At 36.1% G+C, this 17,319-nt stretch overlaps 1 protein-coding gene across 2 annotated transcripts in view; it reads left to right on the forward strand.

Moving 5' to 3' along the window:
• Positions 1-15,659, forward strand: part of LOC128016156 (kalirin) — an 84,420-nt gene extending 68,761 nt beyond the window's left edge. The window contains exons 1-15 of one of the 2 annotated variants that reach the window (XM_052600594.1): positions 881-1,045; positions 4,779-5,056; positions 5,380-5,493; positions 7,108-7,214; positions 7,435-7,501; positions 7,754-7,857; positions 8,568-8,637; positions 8,728-8,814; positions 8,897-8,989; positions 9,935-9,985; positions 10,538-10,615; positions 11,392-11,577; positions 11,668-11,839; positions 11,933-12,099; positions 14,352-15,659. In XM_052600594.1, coding sequence (XP_052456554.1) covers positions 964-1,045; positions 4,779-5,056; positions 5,380-5,493; positions 7,108-7,214; positions 7,435-7,501; positions 7,754-7,857; positions 8,568-8,637; positions 8,728-8,814; positions 8,897-8,989; positions 9,935-9,985; positions 10,538-10,615; positions 11,392-11,577; positions 11,668-11,839; positions 11,933-12,099; positions 14,352-14,570 — 1,875 coding nt within the window. In that variant the 5' untranslated portion in view covers positions 881-963 and the 3' untranslated portion in view covers positions 14,571-15,659. Of the gene's footprint in view, positions 1-880; positions 1,046-4,778; positions 5,057-5,379; positions 5,494-7,107; positions 7,215-7,434; positions 7,502-7,753; positions 7,858-8,567; positions 8,638-8,727; positions 8,815-8,896; positions 8,990-9,934; positions 9,986-10,537; positions 10,616-11,391; positions 11,578-11,667; positions 11,840-11,932; positions 12,100-14,351 lie in introns of those variants that run through there. The other variant, XM_052600593.1, reaches the window with a different exon arrangement.
• The last annotated feature ends 1,660 nt before the right edge of the window (positions 15,660-17,319 follow it).

A 17,319-nucleotide genomic window follows, 5' to 3' on the forward strand; every position in this document is an offset into this window, starting at 1 on the left:
ATCAAATATTTCATCAGATTAAATTTTCAATCTTTATTTGGTAAATCATGAATGAATTGAAAAGTCATGTAAATTTGTTGGTTGAAGAGATAAACATTCAGTTCATAAAACTTCTGGGATCCCTAAAATAGTATCGGGAAAATGATAGTCCTTGGAGTCATATCATAAAAAATTGAGAACCAATATTGTAGAAACATTCATCATGTATATGAATATGGCATGTTGCAACACTGATCTGCAACCATAAACAAATAAATAACAAGTTTTTCCAGGGACATGTTCTGCTCTGTATTCTCACATTACTTCGGGTGTTTTGAGAAAAACATAAAGCATATATCTGTTCAAGTATAAACATTTAACATTATTGTAGGAAATATCAGGTTGACCCTTGACCCTTATCTCTGGTTCTTATCATGACTGTCTTTACTAACAAGAATGAGGCTTTTAGTGATGCGTGCATATCTTAGATGTGTGTGTGTGTGTGTGTGTGTGTGTGTGTGTGTGTGTGTGTTCTTGAAACCACTGAAGTGGGGATGAAGATCTTGTGATATAGACACACCCTCTAAAAATGGGCCACTGCAGCATGCAGACATAGCTGATTTCAGGATTCACACACACACATATACACAAACACCCTCGTGAAATACACTCACAATAGTACTTTGTCTTTCTCTGTAACCAATTCAAAGCAGGGACTCTTGTTTCTCCAGTCTTGTGTGAAGAGAGATTTCTATTTTTGCATACTGGTTTAGCAGATCTCAGTGTGAATCCAGTGAACCTTCCTGTATCCCTTTGAGTGTGTGTGTGTGTGTGTGTTTGTGTGTTTGTGTCCCCTGGCCCCTCCCCTATATTGTGAAGAGTAGCGCTGAACTTCCAGCAGAGCTTCAGTATTGAAGCGGAGTCCTTCCGTTTCTCCTCCTCTGTCTGTCACCTGACGCACATATGAGACAGTGAGCGAGCAGCATGCGGAGCGGGAGGTCGTGTTTCTCTTGTGGAGTTTGTCTCAGTTGGATTTTGGGAAAGATTCGCTGTTGTGGTGGGACAGGTGCGTACGCAGATGCATTCGCATGTGGGTCTGTTCGTGTTGCCAACTCCGGCTGATGTGTGTCTGGGTTAATGATTATGATCGAGTTTTGTGTGGTGGTGGTATTTCGTGTGCATCTTTTCATCTGAACTCTGGTATTTAATGTAACGGTTCACTGATCGGAATCCTGGAGATCTCAGATGTGCCCAAGGGTGTTTTGTGTGACTCAGCTGATGGTTATTACAGACAACAGGGTTTGCTGTTAAATGCAAGATCATTGATCATTTTAGCAGTGTTGTCACTTTAGTGAGTTCTTTTGGAGGTTGACAAGCATTTACATTTTAAAAAGTGAAAATATGCAGTTGTTGCATACTTTCATCCAAAGTAAATAAGAGTGAATTTAGAAGATATATTTTATCAGTCCATGTGTTACCTAGGAATTGAACCCATGTCCTCGGTGTTGCTAGCGCCATGTTCCATGAGTAGCACTACAGAAACACTTTAAGGAGCTTTCTTTTTTTTAACCATCTGACCCTTCAAATTGGTTGCAGTTTTATAATTAAAAAAATATATTTTTGAAATGAATAAATGTATTAATTTAGCTGTTACCCTTTTTACTATCTTTCATGTCAACTGTTTTTTATTTTTACTTTTCGAAGCATAATATCAATATGCTGTATCTGTCTGTGAATATGTATTGTGTGTGTGTGTGTGTGTGTGTGAGCAATATACTGCTTCCTCAAGCTTCTCTGTTTTCCTGTAACCTAATTTCTCCATCAACAAACCAATGTGTCTGCTGTTCCCTCTGCTTTGAAGCTCAAATCAAGTTCCCTGCTCCGTTTGATCATCCTTTACCCATTTTTTCTTGAAGGATAACATGATCTTTGAAGATTTGGCCCATTTTGGTGACTCAGTGTGTGAATTAGTGTCAGGGCTCTTCAGTCTTTTTCAGGATAAGGGACCCCCTTCTATAGTACACTTATTGACTGACTTATAAAATGTTATTACTGGGTTATAATCTTAATAGTACCAGTAATTACATATATTGCATAGATATTAAGGTTACACTTTACAGTAAGATTCCATTTGCGAAAATTAGTTAGTAAAGATGAACTGAAGGGCTTTTCACACTGAGAGCAAAAATTTGTTGTGTACAGTTATTTATTAATCTTTGTTAATGTTAGTTAATGAAAATACAGATGTTCATTGTTAGTTCATGCTCATTCACAGCTCATTACCTAATGTTAACAGGCACAACGTACTGCCTCCGACCCTAAAGAGAATATGTTTCCTGCATTTTCTACAGGACTTCTAGTCCTGTCTTGTTTTTGGTCTGGATAGAATGTTACTTTAGTAAATTGTGTACACGAGAATGGCTGACTGTTTATTTCAGATTGGTGTCTCCTCTGATATTGAGAGAGAAATGTAAATAAAGTAGCAGTATGAAGATGTCTGGAATGCTTGACAATGAGGCGCCTGTTTTAATGACAGCAGTGGAACTTGAGGAAATAAAGCATAACTCTAACAAAGGCGCTTTATCCCGGCACGTGGTCAGCAAGGATCCTCCCTGAGGCTGTCAGGACAAGCAGAGCGAGATCCAATTGGTGAATACCTGAGAGGGGGTGTCGGCGGGGCAGTTTCAGGGGTGCATGGGAGTAAATGGCTCTTTCAAGGAGCGCATAACAAGGAAGTGACCTTTGTCCCATTCTCACCCCATAGGAAGTTATTTACGCAATGTCTGTGGTAACACAGTGTCTGAACCAGCATTGAGTTAATGATCTGCACTGAAGCCAACAGCAGTGAGCATGATTACACTTCAGCGTGTGCATCTGGGCTCATACTCTAACCATATTCTTGGTTATTTGTTACTTACATCAATGTCTATAGACGATGTTAATTAGAACAGATTTTGACTCATCCCTTTGCTCTTAACAAATATAAGACACAGTTACAGTAAAACACATACAGTACTAGCAGCTGTTGGTACTGCTGGGTTCAAAAGCAGAAAACATAACATTCATAATTTAGTTACTTTTTAACACTTACACAAATTCCTTTCAGAGAATTGGTGTCCTGCTTTGTAAAGTTGCCTCAGTTGTCTGTTTGAGGGAGAAATAGATTTTTTTAAAACATAAATAGATTTAAGATGTTTTCAAATGTATTACTATGATGGCACAGCTGAATTTTCCGCCATTACTCTAATTTTCAGTGTCCTTCAGAAATGTTTTCAGTTCTTTTGTTTTGGTTTGTTTTTTAATGAATGAATGGATAGAAAGATGAATAAAAGTTTTAAAAGGACAACATTTACTTGAAATAGAAACCCTTTGTAATCTTTAGTGTTAGAATTCTTTTCTTTCAGTGTTTATCAATTTAACGCATCCTTGCTAAATCGGAAGTATTAATTTCTAATATTAAAATAAAAAAAATTACTGACACCAAAATTATTTACAGGGAACATATAGCTTGTTCGTTGGGTTTTTAAAATGTTACGTTTGTCAAAATCACAGTTACATTTGCATTATTTTTGTTGTTTAATTACCATGATTACTCTAGAAAAGGGATACCATACTATTAATTTACACATGTAATATTTATATTTACAGATCGTTAAATAAGATCCACATTAAAAGATGCAGAACTATACTTTAGGTCAACTACTTTTTTTTCTTTTTTTTGTATTCAGGAGCCATAGCTCACCTATAGTTTGCCTATAGTTATGCATTTTTGATATCTTGGATACCAAGTGAAAGTATCTGGGTTTGCTTATTTCGCTAGTCGAAACATAAGTTGAAATCTGAACACAGACAAGTCTTATAAGCAATTACACCAGTCTCTTGCTAACACACGTTATGTTGAAGTGTTATGTACTTGAGTATGATAGTTAAAAAGTGAAATACCTAGATATTTGATTTTACAATCTGAGGGAAAATTAAAATGTTTTTGCTGTGGTTAATTCCACATGCTGTAAACTCCACAGTACCTTGTTTGTGTACTTTCCCTTTGTTGTGATGTCCTGCTATGTGGAGTTTCAGAATGTCTTTATGCTGAGATCAGGTCAAGCTGGTTTTTGCACTCAATTGCATATAACCTATAGACCAGAAAGCTGCTTTTCCTTCCACCTCACCAGAGAGGCTGATGTCCAACACAGTGTGCTCGGGTTTCTTGGCTTTTTGCTGTTGGATTTGGTTCTGTAGGTTTTGGAGTTTCAACTGAAGTGATTGTTTCTTCAAAGGTCTGAGCTGGTAAAAGGACAATTTAAAGTTCTGTGTTATATGGACATTTTCTGAGGTTATGTCGTCATATAAATGTTTTGAGATTGTGTATTACATACCAGTTCTAAATTCTATGTTATGTTGGAATTGAGTTGTTTGCTTTAATTGGTTGTCTGATCCTTCTAATGTAATGAATACCACTTTTTTTTTTTTTTTGGAAACCATATTACATTTTTCAAGGTTCTTTGCTTATTGAAAAGTTTAAAAGAACCTCAAAGACATTTTTTATATTATTTATTAAAATTTTAAAGTCTTAAAGGAGTTTTTATCATTTACTAAAACTAAAACCTTGAAAACCTTTTTGTTCTTTTATAAAATAAACAAAAAATTACTTGAAAATAAAATGTTGTATTTCAGCTATTTCCCAACGTTAACATTTTTTTTTTATCTTGACTAAAATGAAAACAAAACTGTAAATAAATACAAATTAAATTACTACCACTGTACGATTTCTTTATCTTTAAATCTTTTTTATTCAACAGAAAACTATCCTGTGATAAGTTCAGAGGTCAAATCTGAGTCCGCTGCATCGTTGCAGTCGCAGACATCGGTGACATCATTGCCAACTAGTTCTCCGGGACCTAAACGCCCTGGAACTACAGGAAACACCTTAAAAAAATGGCTCACCAGCCCCGTACGACGTCTCAGCCACGGCAAGGGTGACAACACTAATTCCAAAAAACCCAACAACAAACAACGTAAACGAGACGGCCGGAAGAGTGTCGAATTGGGACAGGCACACCAAGACAGCACCGAAGAGGTACAACTATTAACCATTAACTATTTAGGAAACATGCTTGCATAAGATGGCAACATTTCAGCATTCCAGCATTGTGATAATAACTCAATGTGATAATAAACAATGTGTAGAAATGCATGCTCCTTTTAATCTGGGACCACACCCAACATCACATTTTTCAGTCCGCTCAAGCATTTAAATGTAAAAGAGCTTCCTGTACAAATGCATGTTTGATGAGAAGTGTGCTTACTGTTGGAGATTATGAATGATAGATTCCTTCCAGAACTTCAGTGGTGGGTTTTAATTAATCCATTGAAATTGACGTTTTCTCTGTTTCTCCAAAGAGAGGAAGACGAGGAGTGAACAGCGGAGGAGAGGAGGAGGCTGAAGACGAACCACACACACCCCTGCCTCCCCCCATGGAGATCATCAAGGACCCCTCTGCTCAGGAGGAGAAGGTGAAGCACATTTGTATTTTTGTTTTGCCCTTTTCCTTTCCTTTTCCCTTTTTGACTCTGTATCCCTCATACTGTTTGTTAAAGGTGTCATCAGATGCTACATGCACTTTTACAATTAGTTTGAACTGAAATGTGTGTTGGCAGTGTTTACACAAACACCCTTTAATGATAATTTTTTAAATCATTTCCCCTTTCTCAATTTGAGCCGATTTCATATGCCTGTTTTTGTGATGTCACACAGACAGGCCCCTCCCACAATAGATTGATTGACAGTAGTGTTTCAGCACACACTGGACGGGCATCTTACCTCAGACACGCCCTGAGTGACTGTCATCAGTCCGCCATTGTTTCACCGCCCGAGCAGATGTAGACAAGAATGACTCTTAAGCGATTGAGGTGTTCTGTTGTTTGGAGGTAATAATAAATATAGCAGTTGTCGTTTACTCCAGAGATCTGAGCTGCTAAAAATGCAGTGGATTACGTTTTTTTCTGAAGAGAATGACGTCGTCTCCACAGACATCGTCTAATGTTTTTCACGAAACTTGCATAATTACCCATTATACACTGTGATATAGCCTGGGTCGTTGGTCTGTTGGATCGGATTTCTTTCTCACTACAACCGAACCGCTCCAGAGTTCGTTTTCAATCGAGCCGAGCCCACCTTGTTCAGACGATCTCGGACTGATTGTTTTGGCGCGGAACTAAGCTAAGTGGGGAAATGAACCAGTTTCCGAAACAGCAGCCAGGTGTGAAAGCACTGGTGTGAAAGCAAGTTTTTTTAATGAATCTTTGCAAATTGCCTTTCCTAATAATGTGCTAATTTGAAAGTTTCACGATGAATGTGGCTAAAGTAAACAGTCCCTCAGAGAGCAGCTCTGAAGAGAGGGGCGGAGTCAAAAGAGATCATTAACATTTAAAGGAAAATGCTACAAAACGGCTTGCTCTGAAAAGAGATGTTTTAACAGGGTAAAAAGGGTGTTTTTACACTAACATTGAGAAATTTTTACTTTTCATTAAGACCCCTAAAGAATCATATCAACTTGTGGAAAATGGGCATCTGATGACCCTATTTAAGTTAATGAAAAAAAATGATGAAAATGTTGTCATCATTTACTCACCTTCATATTGTTCTAAACCAAGCATTCTCTGACTGTTTTATCAGTCAAACCCATTAAGTTTATATTTCAATAATTCAACACTAAATTAGCACATTCACAGTTCTCTGTTATTCGTTAATGGCCACATGAGATGAAGGTAAACAAATAAAATATGTAATCTTGTTAGTAAGCGCTTTATTTTGAATGTGTTTAGTTCTAAAAAGTATTTATTTTAACGTAACATTTTTATTATTTTATTAATTATTAGCTTATCATCAATTCACAATTCCTTCACATTGTTCAGACAACCAATGACTTTTTTTTTCAGATCTTTTAAGTAAATCATTTGATTCAGTTTGCCAAACCAGTTAGAATGTTCTGTTCTGTAAGTCAGGTTTGAAATGACCTGAAGATGAGTAAATGATGACAACATTTTTAGCTATTGCTTAAACACCTTTTACCTATTGTTTCCCTTTCAGTTTTGAATCTTATTGCTCTATCTCTATCTCACTTTCAGACTCCAGAGCCTGGCTCTTTCCCAGTGTTGGGTAGCATCACACCATCTGATCAGACTCCCAGAGACCTAGAAACAGAGCAGAAGAACAAGGCCATGAGAGGGCGAATGTAAGCACCCGTCTGAGTGTGTGACGAGAAGAGAAACTGCTGAATTCAATTCAAGTTTATTTGTATAGTGCTTTTTACGATACAAATCATTGCAAAGCAACTTTACAGAAAATTATGTTTCTACAATATTTAGTTGTAGCTTGAATTCAACAACAAATAAAGCTTCAAATCATAGTATGCTAGTGTGTTTCAATATCTCTTGTATCTCCCCTGTCCACAGGTTTGTGTTAAATGAAATGGTGCAGACAGAGAGGGACTACGTGAAGGATCTGGGTGTCATTGTGGAGGTATGTTATAGGTATATGTTTTCTGAATCACATTACAGATTTATAAAAGTTATTGGACAGAAATTAAACAGTGATCTGAAGAACGTAGAGTATAATGTGACATCAAACTTTTTGCTGTACTCTAGAGAATTATATACAGTGCAAAATGGTTAATGATAAGATTTTCCTGACCTCAGGTGCGACAAAGAACCATTAAGGAGCCTTTATTATGAAGTAGGGTTTCCAAATTTCTGTTTTCCTATTTTTTCCTAGGGCTTTATGAAAAGGATTGGGGAAAAAGGTGTTCCGGAGGACATGACGGGGAAAGATAAGATCGTATTCGGGAACATTCATCAAATCTACGACTGGCATAAAGAGTAAACCACATCTCTTTTTCATGCTGTCAGAAAAAGCTGTTGGAATTAAAATATTCTTAAAGTAAACTTAATGTTAGACTCAGAATTATTTTCACAGCTGGTCAAACACTAAGAACTTCATTTAATAAGGGCACTCAGTGCCTTTGAATGATTAGTAAAGTTGTGTTACCTAATAGGAAGTAACAGAAAAAAAAATTTACATTCTCAAAAAAATTCCAAATGAATATTGGACATTCGCACAGCAAAAACAGATTTACGTATGCTAACATTAAAAAGTTTGGGGTCAAACCTCAAAGAACCCTGAAAAATATTTACAAGCTTTCCACAAAAATATGAATACGCACAACAGTTTTCAACATTGATAATAATAAGGTTTTACATTTTAAATAGAATTGAACATATTGATATTCAATTGTTTTCATAAATATTTCACTATATTGCTGTTTTACTGTTTTTTCAACAACATTAAAGACTTTGGAATGGCGGTTAGTGTATATTGACTTCACAATGCCATGCAGTCTTTCACCCACTTTTCGTGCAACAGTTTGTCATTTTTGATACCATCAAAATAATAAGCATGCAAAACATGTACACACAATTTCCTGGTTGACATAAGCAACAGCACACTAAAGAAGGAAATGGACTGAATTTCAGATTGGAATCTAATTTGGTTCGGTTAAACAAAATGTTTTCTGTTCTTATTTTTAAAGGTTCTTCCTCTGTGAACTAGACAAATGTCTGCAGGACCAAGACAGACTGGCTGAGCTTTTTATCAAGCATGTGAGTTCAACAAAGTTAACTCGGTCTGTGTGTGTGAGTGTGTGTGTGTGTTGTAGTAAATTAATTCCACTGTATTTCTCTGTTATCCAGGAGAGAAGGTTACACATGTATGTCGTCTACTGTCAGAACAAGCCCTGCTCGGAGTTTGTCGTGGCTGAATATGATGCATTCTTCGAGGTGAGTGTTATTTGAGCAGCTCAGTTACATCTTCTCTAAAGCAAAGTGCTCTGTCTGATGATGTTGTTGGTATTTCTTTCAGGAGGTGCAGCAGGAGGTAAACTCCAGACTGTCCATCAGTGATTACCTGATTAAACCCATCCAGAGGATCACCAAATACCAGCTCCTGCTCAAGGTATTGGCTGCTGAATTACACAATGATTATACCCTTACGATGTAATATTACAAACTGTAATATTGTGAAATAACAGTGTAATTTAAACTAATTTCTATTTTAATATATTTAACAATTTTAATTTATTCCTGTGATGGCAAAGCTGAAGTTTCAGCATTTAGAAATCATTCTAGTATGCTGATTTGTTCAAGAAACATTTCTTAATATTATCAATGTAAAAAACAGTTGTGCCGCTTAATGTTTTTGTAACAATGTTAAAGTCGTTACTCAGTCCTTGCTGCATAAACGCATTAAAGGGATAGGTCACCCAAAAAATGAAAATTATCCCATGATTTACTTACCCTCAAGCCATCCTAGGTGTATTTCACTTTCTTATTTCAGATGAATCCAGTCTGAGTTATATAAAAAAAATATCCTGGCTCTTCCAAGCTTTATAATGGCAGTGAGTGTTTATATTTATTTTTTCAATAGTCCAAAAGAAGTCCAATAAAGAATATCCATCCATTATAAAAAAGTGTCCCATACAGATCTGAGGGGTAAAAAAAAAGCCTCCTTATACTAAGCCTACATCCTATGTGCATAGAACAGTCTTTGGAAGCTAGAGATTTTTTTTTTTTTTGTTTTATTATTCTTACAAAAAAAACGCAGACTCTGATTCTCCACTGCCTGTCCCGATCTCTGCTTGTTTATGGTTACGATTCTGGTTATCCCTGACACACCTGACACCATTCCCAATCTCCTTTATTTACCCCCTTTGAGGCTTTTTATGATGGATGGATATGCTTTATTGGACTTTTCACTGCCATTATAAAGTTTGGATTAAATTTTTTAATAATGTCTGAAAGCTAAACCATAACCAAATCAGAGAGAGAGAGAGAGAGAGAGATGCTTTATGTTCAGGTTATTGTCCTATTTTAAGTTTCTTTGTTTATTTGTTATTTGAAGGACTTTTTGAAGTACAGCACTAAAGCAGGTCTGGACTGCAAAGAGATAGAGGTAGGTCATTAAAGCAATTCTACACTGGACAAAATTATAAATGCAACACCTTTGTTTTTGCCCACATTTTTCATGAGCTGAACTCAAAGATCTAAGACTTTTTCTCTGTACACAAAAGGCCTATTTCTCTCAAATATTGTTCACAAATCTGTCTAAATCTGTGTTAGTGAGCACTTCTCCTTTTCCGAGTTGATCTATCCACTAGTTTTGATCTAACCAGCAGTTTTATCACACAGCACATTGCCACAGATGTCGCAAGTTTTGAGGGAGCGTGCAATTGAGACCAGCCAGTCGGACAGCTAACACAGATTTAGACAGATTTGTGAACAATATTTGAGAGAAAAGGGCCTTTTGTGAACATAGGAAAAGTCTTAGATCTTTCGAAGAAAAATGTTTCTTCTCTCATGAAAATGGGGGCAAAAACAAAAGTGTTGCATTTATGATTTTGTTAAGTATATATTAATAAATATAAATTCTCTACAACACATACACTTCTATCTTCAGTGTCCTGTCTTGTTTTGACATTGCTGCTCTTTAATTTCTGTCCTGCAGAAAGCAGTTGAGCTGATGTCCCTGGTCCCTAAACAATGTAATGACATGATGAATCTTGGACGACTGCAGGGCTACGAGGTAAACTCAGCTCTTTGAGGAACATACATAACATATTTATTAAATGTAACTATAACTATTACAATTACAAATGTAGTCACAAAGGTAAGTTACATTTGGTTGACTGCCAGAAGCAGTAAGTGCCATTTTAAAATACCGTATTTTCCGGACTATAAGTCGCACTTTTTTCATAGTTTGGGTGGTCCTGAGACTTATAGTCAGGTGCGACTTGATTATCAAAATTAATTTGACATGAACCGAGAGAAATGAACTAAGAGAATTGAACCGAGAGAAAACATTGCCGTCTACAGCCGCCAGAGGGCGCTCTATGCTACTCAGTGCTCCTGTAGCCTACACTGAGCAGCATAGAGCGCCCTCTCGCGGCTGTAGATGGTAATGTTTTCTCTTGGTTCTTGGTTCCAAATAAATGTGACTTATAGTCCAGTGCGACTTACATATGTTTTTTTTTCCTCGTCATGACGTATTTTTGGACTGGTGCAAAATTGGATTTCATATTCAGATGCGACTTACAGTGCGAAAAATACAGTAAATACTGACAGATAATTTATCAAAGCAACATGACACATCTATTAGTTTAATAAGAGTTCTATCATTATGCTAACAAATTAGGTTTATACTGAAAGTGTAAAAGTTGAGCTTAAATTTGTCTTAACCGAAATGTTCACTAACAACGGACCAATTAGATACAAGTTTGCGTAATGGACTAACAAACGAATTTAATTCCAAATAGTTGACACAGAAAATTTACTTAGGATTGCTTATGTTTGTTTGCACAGGGGAAGTTGACAGCGCAGGGAAAGTTATTGCAGCAGGACACGTTCTTTGTGACAGAGCAGGACTCTGGCGTTCTGTCCCGCAGTAAAGAGCGCAGAGTGTTCCTCTTCGAACAGATCGTCATCTTCAGCGAGCTGCTTCGGAAGGGCTCGTCAACACCAGGTTACCAGTTTAAAAAGAGCATTAAGGTACATTCAGCACAAGTTGATTCAAGTCCGGTAAAAAACGAAATACCCAACATGAAAAATAAAGTCTTATTTGTGTGTTGACCTGTGCAGGTGAGCTACCTGAGCATGGAGGAACATGTGGACAGCGACCCCTGTAAGTTTGTGCTGTCATGTCGTGGCTCATCTGAACGACTGACGCTACAGGCCGCTAACAGCGACATCAAGAAAGAGTGGGTCCAAAGCATCCGAGAACTGCTAGACATGCAGATCAACTTCCTCACGGGTGAGCGCATTATGAAAGAGTTAAGGAAGGTGGCAGTTGGTATCTTCAGCTGCTGGTTCACTCATAACCTGCTCCCCGTCTGTTTTTCATCAGCTCTCCAGAACCCTCAGAAAAGCCAAAAAAAAGAAAGTGGAGGTTCTTTGACCAGGCAGCTGTCCAATAGCAGCCGTTCCTCATCCTCTCACCCCTCCACCCCCCTCAAACCCAACACCGCCCCCAATGGAAGCCCCACACACAAGCCCAATAAGCATGTAGAGGAGGTGAGCGTGGTCCAAATGTTACATAAATGTCACATCAATTAATAACTAGGAATGTCAATCAGGTAACAATATTTGATACATTTTCTAGAAGAATTTTGTTTTTTATAAAGGCTATAACAATTAATTAATCAAATTGCATTTTGCACATTTCAATAATTGCTGAAGTAAAGGCTGCAAGTGAAGATGAGACATTGATGAAAACATTGAATAGATAGATGTGGCTTTAGATGTTATGATTTACAGTTGTTATGATTATGATTGATAAAACTTAAAACAGTCCTTCAAGCTTGGATCGCTCTGATTGTAGGTAAATTCCATCATGATGGTAGGAATCAAAGAATAAAAAATTATTATGCTCACTAGGACAGCATTTATTTGATCAATAGTTAAAACTGTAATGCTGTGAAATGTTATTACAATTTAAAATAACTGTTTATGATCAACAGTAAAAACTGTAATGCTGTGAAATGTTATTACAATTTAAAATAACTGTTTTACATTTTAATACATTTTGAAATGCAATTCATTCCTCTGATGCAAAGCTAAATTATCAGCAGCCATTGCTCTAGTCTTCAGTGTTGAAAACAGTTGTGACAGCTGAAAAAAGCCCTGCATCTAACCATCTTTCTCACCACTTAGACAGGAGACTAATTATATCAATAGCATTCTGTGCTTAAACAGCATTGTGTAATCCAACTAAATCAATTAGTTACCCAGACCATTTTAATTAGCATCTCATCAAGGGCATATATATGTAATTAAACATAATTGGTTCACACTACACTAGTCGCTGCAGTCTGTGCATGCATCTCCTTGCTGAACTGGATGTGTCTGCTGCAGTGCTGTGAAGTTCCAGTCTAATTGTGTTTGAGGGGAGGAGAGGTGCTGCTAGTTATTCTTAGTGGGGGGAATGGCCTAGTTTTCCAGCTCTGCCTGTGTCTCGTACCTGTTTCTCCTCTCTGCAGGGTCTCTTACTTCTGTTCTGGCTTTCTGTCTTTCTTGTTCTCTTTCTAGTCGCCGCAGTCTCTCTCTCTCTCTCTGGTGAGCTTGTATCTTGGCCTTGGCACACCCTGCTTTTTTTTTTCTCTGTCCCTAATCACACCGACACTGAATATCAGACCGAAGGAGCTGCTTGCTACTTTTTATTTTTCAATGTGCAAGCTTTTCACCCAGCTATTTATTTCTCATGCCAGCTCAAGGTTGACAGTGAGGAACCGCCTTTCGTCTGTGTGAAGCTTTGTCCTGATTTGTAAGAAGCATTCGACCGTATGATTGAAGGACATTTGAAGTCACTGTATTTAATTGGTTTAAAAAAATAATAATTGGATTTCAATTCACAAGCTTGCATTTAAATTCTACTCCGATCTTGATTTGATTAATTTAGAGATAATTCTAGCCAAAATAAATCAAAATGAATATAAGGCCCCAAATATTATAAAAAAAAAATATATATAATCTCTAAATTACTGTAATCTGTAATAATAATTCAAATTAACAACTGATTTGAATATAACATTTAAAATGCACATAAGGCATTTTTATAACATCAATAAAAACATTTTAAACAGATGTCTCTACTCCAATTCATTTTTTTTGTAATATAAACATTTAAGGTTTTTGTAATATGAACAGGCTAGATGTAATAACATTTTGTTTTTGTTATAAATTTATTTTAAACATACATTAAATATTGAAGAACGGGTTAATTAGAACTAAAATGAATATGTGATCTGCATGTTCAGTAAAATTCTCTTTCTAGAGCTACTGTAGATATGGACACTGGCATTTCTGAGGTAAATGTTAAGTATGTGACATTGTTTACATACTGTTTAATTGACATTTCAGTTAAACCTGATTAAGAGATTACATTTCTGTAAATTGTACTGTATCTGTAAATTTTACAACAATCTTTCACCACATTAAAGTGCGCTAAAACTGTATTGTTTGGATTTCATTATAAAATTGACAGAATTTGAAATTTGTTTCATATCAAAAGCAAGAGTACAAATCCTTTTGTGAGTTATTATATTGGATGAGAGGTGGGCTGCAAATAATCTTTACTTAAGTTTATTCATGCATCAGCTGAAAACAGCATAGATAAAAGATTTATTCTGGGGATTTAAGAGCAAGTATTGGTTCATTTTAAAAGAAAACGGATTAAAAGTGATCTTTTCAACCCATGTATATTCTTCATCAGAATGTTCAGTCTCGTGTTTTTATGATCTTCAGATGTTTGGTTTTTGTGTTTCCAGGAGTTGGATGAGGGGGAGTGTAACGGCCTGTCATTGGTGCTAGTGACGCAGGATTACAATGCTGTGAAGGAGGACGAGATCTGTGTGGTGGTTGGTGAGAAGGTACAGATCCTGGCGTCCAATCAGCAGAACATGTGCCTGGTTTACCGACCTGCAAACAGCCAATCGCCTGCTGCAGAGGGCTGGGTTCCGGGTCACGTGCTTTCTTCGACTCGGTAAAGCCATGCCCCCTCAACGCCTCGGAATAAACCACTACTCACATTTACCAGCCTACTCTGGGAAAGCATGCCAAGACATGCCACTCAACCTCCTGCTAAGCTACTGTTGGTCAGTCAGAACAGGAAGTCGCACCCCTTTCCCCTGCCACCATATAGTTGAGGACTAAAGATGCACGCTGCAAAATAATGGTGCGATATTACCTCCCATAGTCAATATGGGCAAAAAATAAATGTAATAAAAGGAAGCTCAAGAAAATATATTATATTGCTAATAATGAAAAAAAGATTGTGTTGTATAGAGAGGAATCTAAGGTGAACTTGTCAGTGAATTACGTGTGGATGTGTATGGATGTTAACGTAGTCCTTTCTCATCAACATGCTCCATTACGCGCAACAGACTGTTTTTAAATGGGGCTCTCCCTTTTTCCCTGTCTGTCTATGCCAAGTCATTTGCACACTGTGTATATTTTCTTTTACTGAGATTTTATTTTTGGAAAGTTTTATTTTTGTTTCTCTTTTTTTTTACATATATTAGACGTGGCACATTAATTATTTTCTTTCAGTTCTGTCAACCAGTTCAGTGTTCTGTACAAAGTATTCTGCACTTTTCCAACAAATAGTTGTGCAATATCACAATCGTCACAATGCTCATAACTGTACTTGTAACTAAAGATTTAAATGTATTATTCTGTATCATTTTAAATATGTATATACTATTTTTGACATTGCCATAATAGATACACAGCAGAGGAAAATCTTCCCTCTTTTCTTGTCAGGCTCAAGAAAAAAACAACTTGACTAAACCCTGGTAGTCTGCACTGCCTCCAAAACCTAAATGGGATATTCATTTTACATTCGACATCATCAGATTTAGTATGTAATAAGTTATCATCTGAATCATATCAGAACTTAAAAATGGATGTTGTTGAATTCTGAAGAGTAGTCTCTGCTGTCAGCATTCAGATCTCAGATATACGTGTAAATAAGCAGACAAAAATAATAAAATAAAGTAAATCTAGCAGGTATTTCACTTGTTAAACTCTGGAATGTTGTTCATAATAAAGCTGACAATTTTTCATCTTGGAAAAAATGCGTTCTGTATCATTTGAACATCTTTGCATCTATCATCTATCATCACCCATAAATGTAATGCTTAAGTAAGAACAAAGCATTAATGTCTACTATGGTATAATAACTGAAAACCTTTGTTTTAGTGCGATGCTGTATCCAAACCACTAGGTGTCAGTTTGAGTCCATGTTGATCAGTGCAACTACTGAAATGTGATGGTAGATCCAAACCAGGTAAGATTGCTACCTATACAGCTTGAACCACAATGATAGCCTGCTACAATTCAGTCCTGCAAATATACATGTATGTAACTCTCTGTAAATCTGAGGGTTACATTTTTGGTTTTGATAACATTTAGACATTGACCTGAAATAAATGTTATCAAAGCACCACACAGAGAATGAAATGACAGAAAAAAAAGCTTTTTAAAAATGTGTAATTTAAGAATGCTCTCATTATGCATCATTGCTTTTATTTGCATACTGGATAAAACGTCATGCACATTAATGAACCGTGTATCCATGGTCCTTAAAAGTCTTCAATTTAGTTGCATCAAATTTAAGGTCATAAATAAAGTCTTAAATTGTACAAGAAAGTCATAAATATGATTTCAAGAGGTCTTAAATTTGGGGACGGAAAGACAAGAATTGCTATATGGTTTAGTGTGATGATTAAACTTCATTAAATAAACATGAGCATGCTTGTTCTGCTGTTACCAGGGAAACCGCTGTGTCTTCTGTTCCAAAAGTGCCTCCTGCTGGCAGAGAATGAATCCACATTTTCAGTCAGCTATCTGCTGATCCGACCAATGCGAAAATAGAGCCATATCTTTACACTGCAAACAGTGTAATGTGACAAACAGAGTTGTAGATGTGAACTGGTTGATCAACAAGAAAATTATGCTTAATAAAATAAAATAATCTAAACCAATAAGGCTGTGAAATGTTTATTTAATGCTATGTAATTAATATAATAATTGCTTGTCAATAATTGTTTAGATTCATATAATAATTTATACTTTTGATACAACATTTTGTGACCATTTGTTTTCTGACCTGTAAGTCATGCATTTTTAGTCATTTTACAGTTTAATATCTTACCACAGACTTTTCCCTACCCCACTCATGGTATTCAGTGTATTTCTGCAGGTCTAAAAAAAAGTAAGGTTATAAAAATTTGAGCATAAAAATCCTGCAGATACCCTGGTAAAATATCAAGCTTTAAAAAAAAAGATAATTAAAATATACCTCCAAGAGCCTCACATAAACTAACTCTTCAAGCCTTAACTAAGCAATGGCTTCAGCTTTTTTTCCCCTTTTGTTCATTTTGTCAAGATTTTCTGTGAAAATAATAAAGTTATAATTAAGAACCTTAAATTTTTTAACATTGTTTCGTTGTGCACGGTCCAAACTTAAATTTTTATAATTCATGAATGTAACATGATATTGATGTACCATTAACATGGTAATGCAATGTCTGATTTTAAAATGGGTTTCAAAGGAAGAATTTTGAGATTTTAATATTTCAGTCGATATATAATTTCTGATGATTTCTAAAATAAATAGATAATAAATAAAATAGAGATAAAGGCAACAAAGTAGTCTTTTTAAAGTCAAGGTCAAACACCAGTTATAATTTAGATTTTTGATGGTGCACTCTTGTCATAAATTAATCGATTACT

Source organism: Carassius gibelio, chromosome A6 (genome assembly GCF_023724105.1).
Source record: "Carassius gibelio isolate Cgi1373 ecotype wild population from Czech Republic chromosome A6, carGib1.2-hapl.c, whole genome shotgun sequence".
Classification (NCBI taxonomy): Eukaryota; Metazoa; Chordata; class Actinopteri; order Cypriniformes; family Cyprinidae; genus Carassius; species Carassius gibelio.